Consider the following 23,053-nt stretch of genomic DNA (forward strand, 5'->3'; position numbering starts at 1 on the left):
TGCAAACCTGGTGTTGAGGTCATGAGAGGCTTGTTCCTGTTTTCTGACGAAAGACAGGTATGATACTGAACACAGGCTGTGAAAAGAGCCTGTGGGCTTCCTTCAGGTGGAGAAGATGTGGCTTGTAACTTGAGAGATTGGAGCTGTTTGCTTTTCTTAACTGAGGAACTTTCTGTCACAAAGCAGCAGCAGAAGAGAGGGCAGGCAGAAAGCTCTTCTGTAAACAATTTTTTTTTTTTTAATTGTTACATACCATCCATCTAAAATCCTGTGAAAGCTTTGTTCTGTGCTGGATCCTGTGAGTATTCAGGCTGAAGGGGAAGGAAAAGTTCAGAAGCAGCTCTTGCGTAATAGACTTCTGAAATTTTCCAGACTGAAAGCCAGTGTGCATTGTGTGCTTCAGAGAAAGTCAAACCATGTATTGTGCTAATGGTGATTTGTTTTGCTTTGACCAGACTGCAGGAAAGCTACAGGGCAGTGCAGCTGAAAGCCTGGGACCAGATCAGCCTACAGGAACAGGCAGCCAAAGACTTTATACAAAGCTGCCTATATGGACCCGGCAGTAACAGGACGACAGGTAAAGAGAATGATATGAGCATTGCTTCCAATGAGATGCTACTTACTAACTTGTGTGTTTGGGTTAACATGGAAGGTCTGTTTTTTCCCTCCTCTTTTCAAGTGAACCAGTTCTTCTCGCTCGCCAACAAGAAAGGAACCATCAAAAAGCCTGCCATGCAGTTTGTGGACAACACTTGGGGTATGTAACCGTCCTATACAAACATAGAAACAGGACATCAGATAAAGGCCAAACTGCCCATCTAATCTGCCCATCTGCAGCATCCACTATCTCCTCTCTCTAAGAAATCCCGGGGGTCTCTTACTAAGGCACGCTGGGTATTTTTAGTGCGCGCTAAAAATAGGTGCACGTTAAATGCTAGACGCCAATGTATTCCTATGGGCGTTTTTAGCGTTTAGCACATGCCTATTTTTAGCGTGCGTTAACTCCAGCATGCCTAAGTAAAAGATGCCCCCATGTACCTGTTCCATGATTTCTTGAAATCAGACACCGTCTTTGTTTCAGCTACCTCAACTAGGAGGCTATTCCATGCATCCACCACCCTTTCCTTAAAAGTATTTCCTTAGATTAATCCTGAGCCTATAACCTCTTAACTTCATCATTTGCCCTCTTGTTCCAGAGTTTTCCTTCGTTTGAAAAGTCTCACCTCCAGTACATTAATGCCACGGAGATATTTAAATGTCTCTATCATACCATGTGGTAACAGCGATTAGCGTATCTGGGTTTAAAAAAGGTTTGGGCAATTTCCTGGAGGAAAAGTCCATAGTCTGTTATTGAGACAGACACGGGGAAGCCACTGCTTGCCCTGGGATTGGTAGCATGGAATGTTGCTACTAATTGGGTTTCTGCCAGGTACTTGTGACCTGGATTGGCCACTGCTGGAAACAGGATGCTGGGCTAGATTGACCATTGGTCTGACTCAGTATGGCTATTCTTATTCTATATAATAAAACGCACCTCCAACATTCTGAGGCCGAGAAAGTGAAGCCTTCAAGCCTTGAAGCATTCCTGCAACGTTCCGGAACTACGTGTCATCAATTGAGGAGATGGAGCCTTATAGAGCGCACAAATGCTCAGTGCTTTTCTGTAGCACATGGATGGAATTTAATATATGCTGATTAAAATGGAGGAGTGGCTGGAGGGGGGGCAAGGGAAATAGGGTGGCTGGAGGGGGGGCAGGGGAGAGAGGAGAATCGCTGGGTGGCTGGAGGGGGGCAGGGGACAGGAGAATCGCTGGGTGGCTGGAGGGGGGCAGGGGAGAGGAGATTTGCTGGGTTGCTGGAGGGGGGCAAGGGAAATAGGAGAATCGCTGGGTGGCTGGAGGGGGGTAAGGGAAAAAGGAGAATCGCTGGGTGGCTGGGGGGGGGCAGGGGACAGGAGAATCACTGGGTGGCTGGAGGGGGGGCAGGGGACAGAGGAGACTCGGGTGGCTGGAGGGGGGGCAGGGGATAGAAGAGCATCGCTGGGTGGCTGGAGGGGGGGCAGGGGAAAGAAGAGCATCGCTGGGTGGCTGGAGGGGGGGCAGGGGAAAGAAGAGCATCAGTGGATGGCTGGAGGGGGGCAAGGGAAAAAGAATCACTGGGTGGCTGGAGGGGGAGCAGGGGAGAATCGCTGGGTGGCTGGAGGGGGGACAGAGGAGACACACTCGCACCCCGCAGTCTCACTCTATCTCTGTCACACACACACACTCGCACATTCACGCTCTCTCTCTCACACACAGTCAATCTCACACATACTCTCTCAAACATACACACTCCGAGGAAAACCCTGCTAGCGCCCGTTTCATTTGTGTCAGAAATGGGCCTGTTTTACTAGTGTTCTTATATCCTCTCTCTCTCACTTGTCTTCAGAGTATACATATTGAGGTCTATAAGTCTGTCCTCATACACTGTATGACAAAAACCACTGACCAGTTTTGTAGCAGCCTTCTGGACCGACCATCCTGTTTATATCTTTTCTTAGGTGCAGTCTCCAGAATTGCACACAGTATTCTAAATGGGGTCTCACCAGAGACTTATACAATGGCACTATCACCTCTTTTTTTTTTTCCTACTGGCTATTCCTCTCCCTATGCACCTGAGCATCCTTCTGGCTTTGACTGTCACCTTTTCTACCTGTTTGGCCACCTTGAGATCATCAGACACAATCACCCCCAAATCCCGCTCTTTTGTATACAGAAGCACTTCACCCCCTATACTGTACCGTTCCCTTGGATTTTTGCAACTCAGGTGCATGACCCTGCATTTCTTAGCGTTAAATCTTAGTTGCCAATTATTGGACCATTCTTCAAGCTTCGCTAGATCCTTCCTCATGACATTCACACCTTCTGGGGTGTCCACCCTATTATAGAATTTGGTATCATCAGCAAAGAGACAAACATTCCGCAATATCACTCATAAAGATGTTAAAAAGAGCCAGTCCGAGAATGACCCCTATGGTACACCGCTGATAACATCCTTTTCTTCAGGTCAAACTCCATTTACCACTACCCTCTGTCTCCTTCCTCTTAACCAGTTTTTAGCCCAGTCAGTCACTTTAGTCCCATACTGAGGGCCCTCAGTTTATTTATCAGCCGTCTATGCGGAACCATGTCAAAGGCTTTGCTAAAATCCAAGTACACCACTTCTAGTGCCCCACCCATTTCCAACTGTTTGGTCACTCAGTCAAAGAAATCAATCAGATTTGTCTGACAAGAGCTGCCTCTAATGAAACCATGCTACCTTGGGTTCTGCAGTCCATTCAGTTCTAGAAACCTCACAATCCTCTGTTTTAGAAGCATTTCTGTTAGTTTACTCACAGCTGAGGTCAGGCTAACAGGCCTGTAATTCTCAACTACCTCCTTACTTCTGCTCTTGTACAGGGGGACCACTTCTACCCTTCTTTGGCACCTGCAGACTCTAAACAAGCATTGAAAAGGTCAGACAAGGGAGCCCTAGAACCCTTCTGAGTTTCTTGAGTACCCTCAGTTGTATCACATCAGGCCCCATCGCTTTGTCTATTTTTATTTTAGCTAGCGCTTCACAATGCATGTGGAACAACTATGGAGGAAGGGTGAATGGAGAGACCACAAATTCAAACCCTTCCTAGACTTTTGGCAAGACACATCTCCTTTGCTTTGGTTTACCCAGATCCAGAAATAGTATCATTGTTCTTTTTTTTTTAATTTTCTCTCCCCAGATTTTACCAGGATTTAGTAGTTTAATTTTCATTTATTACATGTTATATACTGCCTTTAACATCCATTGCATCAATGAACTTTACAACAATATAAAACATACAGTCAAATCTGTCTCCCAAAATTGTATCTTCCTCTTGAAGGAACTGTCATTCATGGCTCTTAGTATTTTTCCAGTTTTTCTCCCCTATCCCATCCCTCTAAAGGGTGTATGTGTGTATATATATATATGTTTCAACGGTTTTTATTGAAAACAGTGTACACTTTTATCAACAACAGATATTCAATATATACAACCAGTCATGAAACTCCATTCTAATCAAACATCAAACAGTTCGGGTCTACTGTTTTCTCTTATTTATTCCCTTTCTTTTCCCCCCCTTCCCCTTCCCCCCCCCCCCCCCCCCAAAAAAAAAACTTTTCCCTCCGCTAACTCTCCTGTTCCCTCCCTCCCCATGGAAAACTCATAAACATCCTAAAAAAAGGGAAATTGACCCGCATTCAGTATCAATATAGTGTCTACAGCACATTAAGTACAAAACTCTTACCCTTAGCTGATAAGGTATCTATATATTTTCCCCAGATCTTCAAGAACTGAGTTTTTCGTTTTGTGGATCCTCTGGCTTCTCTTGCCTCCCACATCAGCAGCTGGTGCACCATGTTCCGCCAGTGCCAAAATTCTGGCACTGCCTCTGAAGTCCAGTTTTGCAATATACATTTCTTTGCTAGCAGACACCCCTTACGAAAAAATAATGTTTCCTCTTAGGTGTTTCCTCTGAACAACCCATATATATCCAATAACATCTGTGAGGGGGTTCCTACTACTTCACAAGACAGCAAATTTGACAGATAAGTGGCTACTCTTGACCAGAAGCCCTGTATGATTTCACAACTCCAAAATGCATGATAAAATGTGTTTTCTGCGTTTTTCCATCGCGAGCATATTGAATTTTGTGCTCCCCCAAATTTTGCTAATTGTACTTGTGTGAAGTAAGCCCTATGAAGTACTCAAAAAGCGCATTCCCGATAATGGGCTCCACTAACTAAGTTTGCAATACCTTTCACTTGTCTGTTTATATCCCAGTTGGGGAGGCCTATTCCCAAATCTTTCTCCCACCGCTCTTTAACTGTTGTCAAATCTTTAATCATCCCCACTGACCCTAATGCCTTATACACATCAGAGACGGATGGTTCGGTATCTGAAATTTCCTCAAAGAATTCTTTCAACTTGGACCCCGACTTTTGTCTCAGTTTCTCCCCATCTAGAGAATGTATAAAGTGCTTCAATTGGCAGTAAGCAAAAGTGCCCCCCCATTGCAGCGACTCATTACCCAATATTTGCTCTTGCGGTTTTATCTGTCCCTCGACTCCAATTACATCTTCCAAACAAGTTATTCCTCTTTCCTCCCATCTTTTAAATACTGGATTCTCCAAGCCTGACACAAACTTAGGGTTCCCCCTAATGGTCATTAATTCCGTGATTCCAGTATCCACTTTCAAGCAGTTCCCCAAGAACTGCCAAGCGTCACGCAGCGGCGTCAACAACAAACTTTGGCTTAGATATCTAGGGATCAAAGATCGCTCCATCTGCAACATCATTGTTCTTTTTTGTGTCCCTCTGGAGACTGTGTATGTACCCTATTATTATTTGCCGGGGAAAGTGGTGAAACCAAGCCTAATATGCTGCAGTTTGTTGGTTCCTAAATGAGATCCAGCTTCTGACTGGTGCTGAAATTGGATAAATCCTGGTCCTGCTCTTGCTGAAACACCCTGTTGCCCTTCCTTTTACACAAGGGCTGAGAAGAGCAGCAATTAAGTTGGCATTTTAGTTGTTTTTGAGGTTTTTTTTTTTTTTGGAGGGGGGGGGGGGCTCTTACTGCCTCATGGCTGCCTTTTAATAATGGGTCCCTATTATGCAAGGTCCAGGGCAACTGCCTTATTTTGCCTGTTGATAAAAGAAGCCCTAAATGTAAGCTTTTCATAAGATGCAGGGGGTGCTCATTTTTATCAAGTAGATGGTATTATGGACTGTGTTTGAAATCACTCAAACGTAAGGGTCACCAGTCTCCTCTGGCAGTCAATGTTGATGTAGTTAACACCCTAGAATAATGGCACATATTCCAAAATTGTGGTTTCAAAGGTGCTGTGGCTGATTTGCAGGAAAAAAATATATAAGTTGCTCCACAAGAATAATTGAATGTACTCAGCTCTCAGAAAGCTGGGATAAACTTTCACCAATCCAGTCTTCAGAGTTGAAACTCCACTTTCTTCCCAATTCTAGATCATGCTTTCATATTTTGTTACTTGATACAATTAATGAGGCTGCACTCATGAAGCAGCAAAGGGTGGTAAGAAATCATTAAGGCAGATTGGTTTAATGATGAGCTTAGAGAAAACTAACAACTTATAGCAGCAGCTTCAGAGAGCATTTTCCATCTCACAGATAGGCTGCAGAGAATACCTTCTCCTGCTTTAGACTTAGCCTGGCCTCAGAATGACATCCTATAGTATATCTCCTATCAAACTGAGCTCTCTTTTTCATCAAGCACTGCCATTTCCTCCCCTCACCGTCCCCACTGACAGTTTGAACTTCGTGGGTGTGGCTTGGATCTCTTTCAGGGAGAGAAAACTAACAACTTATAGCAGCAGCTTCAGAGAGCATTTTCCATCTCACAGATAGGCTGCAGAGAATACCTTCTCCTGCTTTAGACTTAGCCTGGCCTCAGAATGACATCCTATAGTATATCTCCTATCAAACTGAGCTCTCTTTTTCATCAAGCACTGCCATTTCCTCCCCTCACCCTCCCCACTGACAGTTTGAACTTCGTGGGTGTGGCTTGGATCTCTTTCAGGGAGAGAAAACTAACAACTTATAGCAGCAGCTTCAGAGAGCATTTTCCATCTCACAGATAGGCTGCAGAGAATACCTTCTCCTGCTTTAGACTTAATCCTACCCACCCTACCCCTCTACCCACCCACCCCTAGAGTGACATGTCTTATATAACCTCCCTATCAACCCACTCATTACTTTACCTCACCCATTTCTATTCTTCTATCACCTTCTCCCACTACTCCAACCAGAGTTACACCTAATCACACTGACCACCCTTCAACATCTTCTGTCCTTCTGTGACTGTTCTCTTGTGCTTGACTGCTTAAATATTTTAAATTTAAATGCTTTACTTTTTGTCTATTAGATTGTAAGCTCTTTGAGCAGGGACTGTCTTTCTTCTGTGTTTGTACAGCGCTGCGTACACTTTGTAGCGCTCTAGAAATGTTAAATAGTAGTAGTAGTAGTAGATTGCTAAAGAGAGAATTGAGGAAAAATGAAAGAGAATGACGTATGTTTCCATCAGGCTATACACAGGAAATTTACTTAAAAAAAAACTAGTAGAATATAGGGAGCAGACTAATATAGTAAAATGTACCTTTTTTTAATGATTCCTACTACTACTACTATTTAGCATTTCTAAAGCGCTACAAGGCGTACGCAGCGCTGCACAAACATAGAAGAAAGACAGTCCCTGCTCAAAGAGCTTACAATCTAATAGACAAAAAATAAATAAAGAAATCAAATCAATTAATGTGAACGGGAAGGAAGAGAGGAGGGTAGGTGGAGGCGAGTGGTTACAAGTGGTTACGAGTCAAAAGCAATGTTAAAGAGGTGGGCTTTCAGTCTAGATTTAAAGGTGGCCAAGGATGGGGCAAGACGTAGGGGCTCAGGAAGTTTATTCCAGGCGTAGGGTGCAGCGAGACAGAAGGCGCGAAGTCTGGAGTTGGCAGTAGTGGAGAAGGGAACAGATAAGAAGGATTTATCCATGGAGCGGAGTGCACGGGAAGGAGTGTAGGGAAGGACGAGTGTGGAGAGATACTGGGGAGCAGCAGAGTGAGTACATTTATTCCATTGAGAAAGCATCTTTGAGTATGAAGGAATTCTTCACTGTAGTTTCTAGGTTTCCTAGTAGTAAGGACAATTCAAGGGTGGTTTCCAGTGCATTGTCCAGTACAGACTTTGTAAAAGCATTTAAGCACAAGGTTGATCAAATTGTGGAACGTTTTGATTACTCAAAAGGGCTGGTTGAAGGAGTGTGTCTATTGAAAGGAGAGGATAAGTGGTCTAACTTGTGTTGGTGACAACAGATACTGTTAAAATAAATATGAAGACTTCGGTAAAGATATGGAGGGGTGAAGATGGAGGTTTGAGGAGCTCTTGACTTTCCTAAATTGAGTTGCTACTTATCGTAGGTATAGCCCAATTTGCACTTACACTGTGGAATTAGAAGTGCTTCCCTGTTGACTGTTTAACATTTTGTACCCAGGGAGATAATCTTTTATGGCATCCCACATAAATTGTAAGGACAGGGAGAAGAGCCATTTGGGAGACAACAAAGTGGCTGACAAGAGTGCTCCCGCATCGCCCTCGCCTAGCTCAGAGTGGGCAGCTGAGATCACGGCGGAAGTACAGGCAGCATTGGAGCAAACAGTGGGAACCAAATTGCAATTAATTATCAATAAATTAGATACCACAGAACAGTGTTTTACAACTCTCAGTGGATCTGCAGACAGTGCAGCGCAGAGTTGGGGAGGTGGAGGACATGGTGCAGCTTCTAGAGCAAGACAAACCCCATGTGGCAAGGAAGCTGCGGAGCCTCGAGGATAAATTGGACACACTGGAAAATAGGTTGAGGAGCAATAATACCAATTAGTAGGGCTACCTGAGACCCTGGCAGATCAAGACCTACCCTGTTTCTTGGAAAAATGGTTAACGAAGGCCCTACAACTTCCAGCAGAAGCAGGGCTCCTGCGGATTGAGACAGCCCATCGTCTTGGTTGGCGGCAGGAACCGGCAGGGTGACCAACAGTAGCCATCTTCTTTAAAGTCCTCAACTATATTCAGAAGCAAGACATTCTACAGGTGATTCGAAATGGTAGATCACTGCAGTTTGATGGCAAACCGATATTATGCTTTCAAGACTGTTCGGTTGTGGTCTCGGTGGTCTGGAAGGAATTTTCGCCTGTATGTTCTAAATTAGTGCAGAAGAAGATACGTTTCACGCTAGCATACCCCGCCGAACTTCGCATCTCAAATAACGGGGTTACTACAACATTTGATTCTGCCTCTGAGGCTGCTAAGTTTGTGGATAACTTGGAGTCCTCAAGCTCTGGCTGAGACATCCCATGAGAGAAGTTTGGCTTATACTGTGGGATCTCTCTAAAATTTCGTTGCTTATAGACTTTGCATACATTCGTGGACTACACTGTTTCCAGACTCGCTTAGATATCTACAGTTGGGACTGACTTTTTGGACATATATTTTTCATCTGATACTCCCCCCCCCCCCCTTTTTGGGGGGAGGGGGGGCTTTTTGCACTTTCAGGCTTGTAGTCCTGATAGATTCACCTGCTCCTAGTTGCAGTTCAACAATCACTTACAAAGAACCAGAGTATAACCTTAAGGAGACAAACAGTGGAAGGATTGACCCAGAAAACATATAAAGAAAGTTTTGTAAATGAAGGAGAAGTTCTCAGAGTGTTAACTCACCCAAGTGAAGCTGCACTGCAAAGTAGATTCCGCCTCTAAGGGTGGACAAGTTTCTCGATCATAGATCTTCTCCGAAAGATTTTTTAATTCTTATGTGAGCAAATACACACCAGTGCTCTTCTTTAAATAATAATGAACACTTCACCTAAAAGAAATATTAGTGTTATTGACTTAATTGCTAGGTCAATCCTGTCACTTACTCCACCAACCTTATGCACACTGTATACACTGACAACTTCCAATGTAGTTGCAGGTATGCAACGTTTCATACACTCTTTATCACGCTTGTGTGCTATTTCTGTATCAACCTCTCATAATATACTCAATGATTTCTACAAGCAATAAACCATAATTATGGGCGCACTTAACTTGATTTTATCGGGTGTGTGCACACCTAGTTGCAGTTCAGCCATTAGGGTTAAACCTTTTTTGTTTTTCCTAATGTTAGTTCACACAGGGGGTCCTGACTCTCATGTAATCCAATGATGACCTATGCTATGTGTACCAGATAGCATGTATGAGGTTGAGGGTGCTTGGAAAGACTTCCGATTGCTAGGAAATTATAATTTCTGCTGTCTGATAACTGGTTTATGGGAATCATTACCAATCTGTTGGTGACTCAGACTCCGCTTTTGGCGACACTATACTTTGTACCACGTGTATTTGATAAGGTGCATGAGGGTAATGGAAATGTGAACTTCATTCTTTGTCAAGACAGCGACAGGGTGAAAGCACTTTAGTTTTGTGGGAGGGGGAAGGCTTGCTTTATTGTTCTGCAATTCGTTCACTAGTATTTAAATTATTGTTGGTGGAAATTACTCATAATTTGCTGTGTCCATGAGTACTGTAGGTTTTTCTCCATTCTCTCTGAGATAGCTGTCCCTGAGGTTCTTCTGGGGGGGGGGGGGGCTTTCCATAAATGATGAATTTTTCTATGAGGGCTTGTTTGGCAGCGTTAGTACAGGGAGGGAGGGGCTCCTCAGGGTAGGAACCCAATTTGGGTGCTTCTGGTAGATTTTGGAGAGGGGGGCTGGATTGGGGAATTTGGAGGTAGGATTGGGGATGGGGTGAGGGGTTGTTTATGGGGGGGGGGGTTGTCTTTCTCTTTATTAGCAATAAGAGGGACACAGGGTTTAGGGCAGCTCGCTTCTGAGTTTTGATGGCTTGGCTTCGAGGGTTTGCTCAGAGGGTGGTGGCTGGGACGCCCTTCTGGGATTACTACTTATGCTATCTGCTTTGGGTTAAGAGAAATTTTTTTTGGCCCTGGGATCACATAGCTTTTATACTTGAAATGTGGGAGGAATACATTCCCCAATTAAAAGGCATACAATTCTTAAAGCTGTCAATGATAAAAAGATCAGTTACCTTTCTACAAGAAACCCATCTAAATACTATCGAGCATGCCAAGTTGAATAGGTGGTAGGTGGGATATTCTTTTGATTCACCTGCAGTAGATAAAAAGGCAGGTGTGATAATCTCAATTCGTAAAGATCTTAAGTTGGAGACTAAGGGTGGGGGGTGATAAGTGACCCAGGGGGTAGATTTATTTTAGCCTTGGTGATATTGGAGAATCAACCTATGTTGTGCAATGTGTATGCTCCCTAACAGTTATGACAAATATCAAATATTTTTATCAACGTCTCTTTTGCCATATAAACACTTTTAAGGACATCCTCATCTTGATAGGGGGTGACTTTAATGATGTAGCAGATCCAACTCTGGATGACTCTTCTTATTTTGAGAGCTCTCCTTTCCTCAGTAGTGGATGGTTTGATTGGGCCATTTATGATTTCTGATCATGCATGGGTGGCTTTGGTAATGTCTTTGGGTTCTGTGTCAGGCAGTAGAGTACTGTGGAGGTTTCCCCCTTATCTCTATAGGGATGGAAAATTCTTACCTATCCTACTTTCCAAATGGAAATCATATGCAGAAAATGATTGGGAACATACAGATGATCCCATCCTGTTTTGGGAAATAGCAAAGGTGGTGTTCAGGGGGGAGATCATTCCTTATACCAGTTTTCAGAAGAAAGTGCGTCATAGGAGGTACTCTGCCTCAAAAGGCAAGTGACAACACTGCATAGCAGGCTTGGAAGAGGTCCTTCTATTAATCTTAGAGGGCAGTTGCTGGAGGCTCAACAAACACAGTGAACTTCTTCATCAGAACATACAGAAATGTATTGGTGGTTATAAATACAAGCTGTATAGATTCGCTAACAAAAGTAGTAGCCTACTGGCTAAATTAGAGCAAGGACCCTAGAAAGATTGCTACCTTGCGGAATTCTCTGGGTGAGCTTTTTCATAGCAGAGATATTAATAGTATTTTAAAAGATTTCTTGGGGAATTTATACTCCGCCTCTATGCTCCACTTTAGATGGTGAAGCGTATCTGTCCAGTATGGAGTTGCCATAAGTACATAAGTATTGCCATACTGGGACAGACCAAAGGTCCATCAAGCCCAGTATCCTGTTTCCAACAGTGGCCAATCCAGGTCACAAATACCTGGTAAGATCCCAATACCAAATGGACAGTGGGCAATCGGGCAGTCAATGATTTAGGATGCATTTCTTCCCCAGGATACAAGATTTGCTGACAACTTGTCCCCACTGCTCCTTAAACCCATTGCTCCAGTGGAACCCAAAAGTGTCCCCTGAATGGAGACTCAGGGGCAATAATTTAGGGGACACTTTTGGATTCCACTGGAGCAATAGGTTTAAGGAGCAGTGGGGACAAATTGCCAGCAAATCTTGTATCCTGGGGAAGAAATGTATCTTAAATCATTGGCTCTCCGATTGCCCACTTTCCATTTGGTACTGGCGCAATAAATTGCATTCTTTAATGTTATGGGAATCCTTTGGGTATCACCTATCCTCTAAATGTCAGAAGCGATTTCTTTCAGTCTGGGGGCCATATTTACAGAGGATATCTCCAGGGGCACGCAGTCAGGTCTTTGATAGATTCTCTGAAGCTCTATCCATAACGCACTAGGGACTTGGAAACTCATGAGGAAGGGGGATGGGATGCTGTGGGGTTAAGTCTGTTAGAGGTCGTTATTTTTGGGTCTGGGATTGAAGAGCCACGGCCTCAGACACTGCAGCATTTTATCTGGTGCAGTGGTGGTCTTTAACAGTTGTGGGATGTTTATGGGTTAGGATAGATAAGTTTTATTTTTGTCCCATGAGAACCTATCATGCGCTGAGTTTCTATAGTATGTTTTCCCTGCTCCCACTGGGGCTGGTGGGAAGGAGTGTAGAGGGTGAATGTATTTTCTAAGTTGTATTCTTGCATTTGACATAAGTTGTTACGGATATTTATATAACAATTGTTCTTTCTAAATACTAGGTGGGGGAACATGGAGAGGGCGGGAAAGGGGGAAAATTGTTCAAAAATTTATTGATGATGGACCTTCTTGTGTTCTTCTGCTGGATGTTTTGAGATTCAATTCTTGATGTACCTTGAATATTGGATGTGTTTCTTTTTCTGTGTCATCAATAAAAAATTTGAAACAAGAAAAATTATGAATTGGGTGAAAAACAGCTACTGCAAATTAGATATTTGTTAGCCTAGTGTAGTGAAAAGGTGAAAGAGCAAGTGGCGCCAGTGTATGTTCAGATAATGAATAGATGTTTTGATGAAGGATGCATGCTGGTGGCAGTGAAGCCAGTTTTGCAAGACTGAAAGGGAAGTAGGGAATTGGTGGATAATTATCAGCCTGTTTCCTCTAGTTTTTGGGTATTAATGATATTTTGGATATAAACCAATTTTGTTTTCTTATAAATCGTGATATGGAAACTTTGTTGTTGTCACTTTTTGATGAAATAAGAACAGGGTTCAGTGAAGAAAGACTCTTTTTTTCTTCTTAACACTAGATATTTCTGTGGTTTTCAACAAGCTGCAGGAGTTACCAGGGAAATACGTTCCACTTACTTTCCACATAGTAATGGCTGCCCGCTTATTACTAGCAGCTTCTTGGAAATAGCCTTTCCTCCCATCCAGATCACAGGTGCTTGCTAAAGTGGACTATATGTGCCAGATGTCGTGCCTCATTGCTCTTAGAAGAAATAGACTGCAGAAATTTATTTGATCATGGGATATCTATATTAAATGGCAAGAACAGAGACAACTGTGAATACCTAGTCATTTAAATTTTGTGCTGAACCCTATGTTACGGGAGGAGGGAGTACAGGGGGATGAGGGAGGCTGCTCTAGGGGTATGCAAAGCATTGTACCTAAGAATCAAGGTATGACGTGTATTGGTTTTAATGGCAGTTTTTATTAATTTTTTATATTAATACAGAGTTAAAAAAAATTCTTAGTTGCAGGCCTTACAGGTTGTGCAGAATGCTATGGCTAGAGTTCTGAGGGGTGTTGGGTAGATATGAACATATCAAACCCATTTTGAAATCATTATGCTGGTTACCTGTTGATGCTAGGATTAGGTTTAAAATCCAGCTTCTAGTGTTTAAAATCTTGATGAGAATGGTTTCAAAGATATTAACAGCCAGTTGGCATGTGTACCGCCCATCAAGAAGTTTGAGATCTACTCAACAAATGTATTTAGAAGTTCCCTCATTTAAGGTTATAAGGTTGAATGAATATGGAACAACTATTTTTTATGTGGCTGGACCAACGTTATGGAACAGTTTACCTTTGGAACTCAGGAAAATTTAAATAAATACTAAAGCTTTTTTTTTTTTTTTTAACTTTAATCTTTATTTCAAAATAGCATCCAAACATATTATTGAATAACAGGAAATAGCGAAATAACATGAAAAAAAAAATAAAACAAACTTTGGCAAATTAGTCCACCTGGATCAAGATAAGGAAATACAAAGGACCCACAAATATATAAAATGAGTGGTTGAAATTCAGCTACAGCAGCCAGCAAGCACATGATTTTGTCCCAGGTTTATCCCACATCCAACCTCCTTGGCTTCAAGAAAATTAAGAAGCTGTTTGGGTTCAAACAGCAAAAAAATAAAAACACTCAAAATGTAAACATCTACAGTGAAACTTCAAAAGGAATACCGCTCCCAGAGCAAGAGTTCTCAGTTTTAAAAACAAGAATTCTTTTCTTTCCATTGCATATCCCTAGAAAAATTGGGAAATGTGCAGGAAATCCCATAAACAGCGTGGACTTATAACAAAATATAAAATGCAGGTAGCAAAAGAGGATTCAAAAGTATACCAACAGCAAAAAAGAAGCACAAATGGGCCTTCAAGAGTGGACAAACCAGAGAACAGCGGGCATTATATATCAATTGTGAATAAGTGACAGAGGAGGAGAGGACCTCAGACCAGTGACACTTTTTTAATCAATAAGATTATATCAATGTGGCCACAAACATGTAATCACTGGTCCTCTGCCAACCTCCTACCTCAATATTCATTTGTGTGCTTCTAGTATCTGTTAGTGTTAAATAACACTACCATATTCAAAGATAACAATCATCACAACTACTTAGCTTGTTGCTGCTCCAACCAGGGGCTCCCCAACGGTCCCGTTTCACCACTGGAGCTTCGTCAGGAGAAGAGCACCCTATAGCGCCAAGCTGTGATAAATACCCGGCAGGTCAGTGAAACCGCCGACAAAATGTGCGCGGAACAATAGAGAGTTCTTTAATTAGATAGACCCAACATGGGCCGTGTTTCGGTGAAACTAGGCCTGCCTCACGGTTCAAAAATGAATGCAGCAAAAGCAAAGAAAATGTGACAAAGTCCTTCAAACAGCACTGCTAAGCAGAATGGAACAAATCATACAAATGCCACAGTGCCTGCTCCAACACGGAAACCACATAGATGCAATTTGTTGGTCTTGCTGCTGATCATGGTTCCAATCTTGAAGGTCCATTTGTGTTTTTTTTTTTTTTTTTTGCTGAAACTATAAATGCAAAATGTTATTTCTATCTATCTCAAGAGCAAAATTAACAATTTAAGTTATACACTCTATAATTACTTCCAATGAGCTTTCCAAAAATTTAGTGAGATTCATTACGCCCTGTGTTCCTTCGCCTCTGATCTTCTTATTCCAGATATATAATAGGCATTTACTGTTGGTGGAAGGTTGTCCTCTGGAACCCAAGGATCTCCTTAACCCTTTAAGTTCTCGTAATAAGCCATATGGGAACAGATTGATGGGAACATTGGACACTAAAGGGTTTAAAATACTTTTTCAGCATATCAAAAGTGACTTTGGAAATTTAATAAGTCTTAAGTTGTTTTCCCTCAGTTGGTTCTCAAGGTACTCCATTTTCTTTTCCTTTCTTTAATCAAAACATTCCCCAAGTTCTGGCAACCTTCCAACCTCTGTTCTGTAGCCAAGATTCTGGAAGCTTGTTCCAGCTCCTGAGCGTGATTCACCATATCTTTCTTATTTGAGCTGAAAACCTTACCATCACAGTGTGCAGGCCCTGTATAGTGTTCCTGCTGATCTCACCAAGCTATGAATGTCACCTCCTGAAGCTACTACCTCATCAGCAGCTTCAAACTGCTGACTATCAGGGTGTAAACCCTCCACATGAGGTGTAGACACAGCGGCTGGCACTCCTCCAAGGCTGGGGCTCAGGAGAAAGACTTTCTGATCCAAGCTTCCATGCCCTCCAACACCGCGGGAAATGCTTCCGGGTCTCAACGGAGCTAGTTGCTGATCAGGGCTGTAAGACGCCCCTTTGATGCTTTGGTTAGCTGTTGCCCCTGAAGCTGCAAGTTGAACTTTAGTACTCTGAGCTACACAGCGCCCCAGTATTGCCGGGGCTGGAGGTACGACCCGAAGCTTAACCTTTCTCTTCCTCTTGAGAACAAACACAAGGAGATTCTTGGTAGGCTGAAAAAATGCTAAGTGCACAGAGCCCAGAGCAGCACAACCACCTCCAATGCCATCTTGATCCCCTTTCATACTGAATTTTAAGAATTTACAAGCATTTTGCTTTTTCTGGCATTTATGAAGTTACCAATCTCCCCACTCCTTTCAGAGTTTATTCCATTGTTGGCTTTCCTGGAAGCTTTTGGATCATGGTTCTCAATCTAGTAGAAGAATTACTTATTACCTTATTTCAAGCTTGCTTCAGAATAAACTACTATACTTGGAGAAAATTCAAGGATTTTGAATCATGCTGATTCTCCCTAGCTTTTCTAAGGAATTTGTCATCTTGAAAGCACTTTTATTTGTGCAGGCCTTTGATTAATAGGTGCCTTGTTGTCTGCAGCATGATGCTTTTCAGTTTGTCATGATTTACAGGAGATTTTATTTGTTTTGTTATGCAATTTGATACTCTGTAGGTTTTATTTTGTACCCTGCCTAGAGTTGTAAGGTAAAGCGGGTTATTTTATTTATTTATTACATTTGTACCCCACTCTTTCCCACATACAGCAGGTCCAGTGCAGCTTACATAGTAAAAGAAAGCATCTTACATGGTAAAGAATACATATTTTAAATAAGTTTTTTTAAATTACTCCCCTCACCACCACCAATAAGGTACAGTCAGTGAGACCCTTCTGTTCCAGAGTTACTATCATATATATATTCTCCTTGTATAATCTGTTCCAAGTTTTGGATCTTGTTTCACCATGATGGAAATATTCATAGGGCTTCTGAGCTTCACTAGGAACTGGACATTTTTCTCCTTGGCAACCTGAAAATGTTGTATCCTCAGCTCTTGCATCATGCTGCTTTTCAGCATAGTGGCATACCAAAAATCCTCTAAGACTAAGGACAAGATTAGCATTCCTTACCTATCTCACTAAAACTCTGCCACCTACCAACAGAATCCAGTCATCACACCTTCCTCTTATACAAAACATTGAAACAGAATTCGTTCAGTTCTTTTTTAAAGAATAGTAGTCTATAGTAGGGAAAAAGCATCGTACGTGCCCTTTTCAGTCAAATTCTTGTACCATCACAGGACGCTAGTCTAGTCAAGACCGAATAGGAATCAAATTGTGTAGAGTACAGTAGAAATACAGATTAACAAATATTGAGTCCTTCAGTTGAGTATTGCTGAAGATTTAAAATTCTGTCTGAGGTCTTTAATATCCAACCTATACAATATCTGAGGCCCCCGATACTTTCCCACAAGGTGTTTAAGGTATTCTAAAATGATTAAGGGAATGGAACTACTCTGATACGAGGAAAGGCTAAAGAGGTTACGGCACATCAGCTTGGAGAAGAGAAGGCTTGGGAAATACGACATATGTCTATAAAATTCTGGAATGGAACAGGTAAATGTGAATCGATTGTTTACCGTTTCATAAAGTACAAAAATGAGGGGACACTCAATGAACCACTCAAACATAAGCTATAGATAATTACAGTAGTAAAAATATTCAAACAATACAAAGTATGGCATAGTATGTTACGTTACAATGTCAACACAATAAAACATTTTAATAGACAGTATAAGGTGTAAGCAAAGATGGAATATATGGATAGATAAGATAGAGTGAGTAACAGGCGTAAGAAAATAAGGCGATTAACTTAAGAAAGTTGCACATGAGGTCAGAAAGGTGCTTGAATATTCTTAGCTAGGGTAGGAGTGGATATACAAAGCAAGGAAAGCTTCGTTACATGGTAATCTTCATAATCATCCCACAGTGTGTGAGGGCATATACTCTGTTCAGTAGGAAAATCTCAACCATAAGGATGAAAAATAAAATACAACAAAGCCGTATGTTTAATCCCCTCCCCTCACTATAGGCTGGACTTACTAAGCTTAAATCACGTAGCTGTATGGCTGGCTATCCATAGTTAGGCAGAATGTTTTCACTTCTCCCTGGCACGGTCCAAATATGTCACAGAAAATTCATGGATAGGGCACTTGTCGGAATAGCGGCAGCCACTATATGGATAAATGCTTTTGTGTATCTGACCCATTCTTTTTATTCCTGTTCATAACTAGCTTATTACTAGCAGTTGTCCTGTGAAATTTGGAGTCTTTGCATGTCATTCAAATATCCGCTTTTTCACATATTTCACAGTATCCCTTAAAAATACCTCACTCCAAACTATATGCACCTGTGTGAATTTTGGCTTCCCCCCCCCCCCCCCCCCCCCACCAAAATGCTTAGCTCCCCTATAAGGCTGCTTTTAGGGTCAGAGAAGTTGGCAGGCATGGGAATTGCTTTTCTCTTATGGTTTGCATAGAATAATACACTTTTGTTTGTCTTTTCCAGGAACAGAAAAAAAACAGAAAGCCAAAAGGTTTAAGCTGCGTCGGGTTCACAAACAGCTGACCTCCTTCTGACCATATTGAAGACTTGGAAGCACGAATTCTAAAGGTTACCTGGACTCAAAATGCCAAGGGCTACCAGCAACTAGCTTTAGACCTAAACACCCTAAAGCCTGAACACAGTGCTCCTGTAGGCAAATAACACTCTGAGCTTTGAGCAAAGTCTGTTCTGGTTAACACTCTCCATACTCCTTAGCACAGCAGGCCTCGTCCCATTGCACGACTCCTCTTCAAACCAATTTGTCATGTGCTCTTTATTTACTGTATGAAAACTTAGGATTTCAGGAGCAAACAGTTAACGGTCTTTATCTTTTGGGGGGGGGGGGGGGGGGGAATTTAAAAAAAAAAAAAAAAAAAGCAGCTTTCAGACAACCTTATATATCGCTGCATAGATTTTTACTATATTTTTCCTTGTTTTCATCCTCCTGCCTCAAGTTATTATTTGTATTTTGTGGTGGTGCTTGCTAGAAAACTTCAAAGTGATATCAGTAAAAGAACATAGCTGTAAAGAAACGTTACCTTCCCGGTTTGAGTTTTATTTTGAAATTTATTATTCCTTGTTAAGAAAAATACATCTTAACTTCTGTGTATCAGTGTAAACAGCCAGGTTGCACTGATGGAATAAAACCTTTTGCATTGTTTTGTTTTCTTTAGTTACTCTGATAGCTGAGTTTTGTTTTGTTTTGCAAGGCTGGTTTCTAGCCCCTTTGCAAGATGGCTTGTGGATTGAAAGGTTATTTGAAAGGTGAGTATTGCACCCACCTCAGCTGTTGTGAAAGGGATTTGGTTCCAGTGCCAGGATGGATGCTGCAGCGACAGTGCTTCTGGCCAATGTTTCCTCTAAGGAGTGGCCTGGTGTGTGCAAATGTTTTTTCTCTCGTATGAGCAACAAGTGTTAAAAGCATCAATTTTTCAGCACCAGTAGCAGTTCATCGCTATAGATAGCACAAAAAAAAAATTTTTTTTGAGAGCAATGCTCCTAAAACATGAGCAATCACTCGTGCTCTGCTTAGAGGGAATATTGCTTCCGGCCCCTAGTTATCAGCCTTTCTTCCACAGACTTGGGCAATATGATTAGAGGGGATTCAGGTTTAAAGGTAGGTTCTAATTCTAATGTGATGTCCCACTCTTCTTAAAATCAAGCGGTTTACAAGAAATGTGCTAACCCCCCCCCCCCCCCCCCCCCCCCGAATGTTGTTACCCTAGTATAAATGCTTAACAAGAATTCAAGGATGCAGCATCATGGTGAATCACCATCTCTGGGTTTTTTTTTGTTTGCTAAACCTGTACATTTGCTATGTGCAGCTGGTGGCATTATGATCTTTAAAAGGAGCTTTAAAAACTTCCCAGAAGCTGAGTGCAGGGATTGGTTAGTGGCCTGTCAGCCTGTTCACTGTCCTCTTAGTCTTAGGTTATGTTGCAGGTCTTCAGCAGCCTTAATGTTTATTTATGTACACAATAATGCTTGAGTGCTTTAAAATACATGGAAGGGATTTGTAGTTTTGTATATTTCTTCATCATTAAAATACGTTTTGTAGCCCTGTTTAGAAAAGTTGCAACTGTCTTCTTTTAATGGATACAGACTAGTCTTGCTGTGCTGGCTTGGCTTTAGGTGTGAGTTTGTAGTTTGTGGAAGGGGAGTTGTTGGTCTCCAGAAGAGTCCAGACTTCTTGTTTATAGTAATACAGTAAATGAGGCCAATGAAGACCAGTATCAGTCTGCTCAGAAAGGTGGCCAGGGTTGTATGTGTGATGCTATGTGGGTTAGTACTCCATCTTCTCCCCTTTTTCAAGTCTTTAGAGTAGAGACCTGCACGGGAACAGGGTTTGTGGGAATCCCTTGGGGACGGAAGCAATTCCTGCGGGGTTCCCGTGGAAGTGTATGCTGCACTTGCACCAGCCTCTCACCTACCAAGTATCAATTTCTTTCAGTGCTCCTTGCTTTAACAGCACAGATGCGGAAAGCCTCCGTTAAGAAGGTGGAAGAAACACAAATGGTGATGGATTTCAAAAAGGTGTAGGATGAACACAAAGAATCTCTGAAGTTATAAAAAAAAAAAAAAACCTGAACTTAAATGGATGTATGTGTTGCAGATTTGTATGGTCTGTCTCTCATATATGGCAATCTGGTTTAGGATGGGCTGGAAAGGTCTTACATAGCAACCTTAATGGCTGGAACATAAGGATAGGGCAGGGTGGACTTCATCCCCAGAAACACCATAATCAAGTATATAATATCATGTTCATTGTTGAGTTGGGCAAAGTGGATGTACCGTTCAGGTTTTTATCTACTGTCACTTACTACGTTACTATTAATCCTGTCTGCACCTGGGCTGATGCACAGACCTCAGCTGTGACACATGCACAAGCATCAGATGGCACCAGACCTACTGGCACATGCATGTGGGAACCTTTTAGCACACAGTGCCAGTGACTCAGAAACAAGTCATACAATCGTGCACCAGCATGTTCCAAGTTCCAATGTCTGTTCCTTCCTTGCCTGCAGCTCAAACCCAGAGAGGGAGGACTGGACTTTTTTTTTTTTTGTGTTACCATTAAATTCTTGCAGGACTGAGTGGAGATAGGTTAAATTCTTGTGGGGACAGGTAAGATTTCTGTCCCCGTGTAACTCTACGTTAGAGTTGTAACTGATGCAGTCTCTTTTTTCTTTAAAATGTGAGAGTTATTTAAGTTTTACTGTGAGTGGAAATGCTAAATACTTTTATTTCATCTTCATACGATATAGGAAAGGGAATAGGACTTGATATACCACCTTTCTGTGGTTACAATCTAAGCGGTTTACTTATTATAGACAGGTACTTACTTTGTGCCTGGGGAAAATTAAGTGACTTGGCCAGAGTCAACAAGGGGCTGCAGTGGGACATGAACACAGTTCCCCTGGTTCTCAGGCTGCTGCACTAACCATTAGCCTACTCTTCTACTCTGTGCTTATCACACACCTTTTTGATTTTCATTGTTTCTGATCTACCACTTCTTGCAGAAGAACATTCCAGGCATCCACCACCCTCCAAGAAAATTTTCTGATGTTTTTTAAAATTTTCTACTTACAACTAGTTGTCTTCTTTCAAAAATGTAAATGTCTTTGTCATATCTACCCTTCCAGTGTGTACATGTTTAAACAAAATAAGATTTAGAAGAGTGAAAGTATCAGCAATATCATTCCAAAACCTAGCTGCCTGAAAGGCCAGGCTTAATTCAAATAAACGTAATCTCTTCTTCCCCTTAGCTGACGGGAATGAATAACCAGCATCACCTTTTCATCTTGGTGCTAAACCATGCAAAATCCTAAACAGAAAAGAAGCCAACTTAAAATATACTCTGGCTTCAATGGGCAACTAATGTAATCTTAGATAACTGGAAGACATACTATCATAAACAGATAAACCAAAAATCAAACAAACTGCCGTGTGCTGAATAGTTTGCAATCTCCTAAGACCTTTACTACATCCTAAGTATAGGAGGTTGCAATAGTCTGAGAAAAAAGTGCCTGAACCAGTAATTTAAATTGATCTTGTTCAAAATAACTATGCCTACACCTTAGCTTCCTCATTAAAAGGAAACATTTCTTGACTAGAGAGGAAACTTGATTAATGCAAATTGACCTAGGAATATTCACTGGATTAGTATCAAAGCATATTATCTAATGACTTACAAGGGATCAATTCCAGATAGTCACATGGGATCAAAACTGAGGTATTGTCTGCATAGATGTAATGTAAAAAATTGTCACTTTGCAACAATGGACAAAGATTGTAAAAAAAAAAAAACATTAAAAAGTAATGGCGAAAGGGGTGATCCCTAGTGAACTCCACATGTTCCACCATGGGCAGGAAAAAACATCTTTCACCCAAACTCTATAAGAACGACCAAAGAAATCACCAGACCAGTCAAGCACATCCTCAAGAGACTAACAGAATTTTGGATCCACCAAATCAAATGCTGCCGAGAGATCGAACTATAGCAGCAATGCACATTCCCCTTCACTCAAAAAACATCTAGCGTTATCTATCGGAGAACTGACAAATGTTTCAGTACTAAAAAAAAAAAAAAGCCTGAAGCCCTGACTTAAGAATGCAGAACTGAAAACTTCTCTAAAAATACTGATTTAATTGTTGCATTACAAAACTATCTATTAGTTTAGTAAAAAATGGAATCAAAGCTACTGAACTGTAATTGGATATAGTGGAAACAGGTAATTGAGTCAGTCAATAGAGGAATGACAATTATTTCACTCAACTGGAATGAGTCTAGAGATAGCTGCTCCTGAATCCAGTCGCACAAAGCTATGCAAAAGGACAGGAGCTGCTTGCATCAATGACAACTATCCAGTATATAGTAAAATGTAATATACTTACTATATAATTTCAAAATCATTCCAGCAAATTGGAGAGAAATCTTTCCAAATTCTGGCTCCTAGAATCCATTCCATGACAGAAGAAGGAAATTCAAAAACTGCATCCAACTGATAATCTGAAAACTCAGCTCTTTAACTTAAAGTTATTATTATTTTGTGCCCA

The 23,053-nt window shown here is 41.6% G+C and overlaps 1 protein-coding gene across 1 annotated transcript in view; it reads left to right on the plus strand.

The window, feature by feature from the left end:
* LOC115482264 (nucleolar protein 7-like) overlaps positions 1-19,169 on the plus strand; it is a 34,175-nt gene extending 15,006 nt beyond the window's left edge. Inside the window, exons 6-8 of the mRNA XM_030221960.1 lie at positions 456-577; positions 680-757; positions 18,461-19,169. Of these exons, the coding sequence (XP_030077820.1) occupies positions 456-577; positions 680-757; positions 18,461-18,531 (271 nt within the window). The 3' untranslated portion in view covers positions 18,532-19,169. The remainder of the gene's footprint in view (positions 1-455; positions 578-679; positions 758-18,460) is intronic.
* Positions 19,170-23,053: the final 3,884 nt, after the last annotated feature.

Source organism: Microcaecilia unicolor, chromosome 1 (genome assembly GCF_901765095.1).
Source record: "Microcaecilia unicolor chromosome 1, aMicUni1.1, whole genome shotgun sequence".
In the NCBI taxonomy this organism is placed as follows: Eukaryota; Metazoa; Chordata; class Amphibia; order Gymnophiona; family Siphonopidae; genus Microcaecilia; species Microcaecilia unicolor.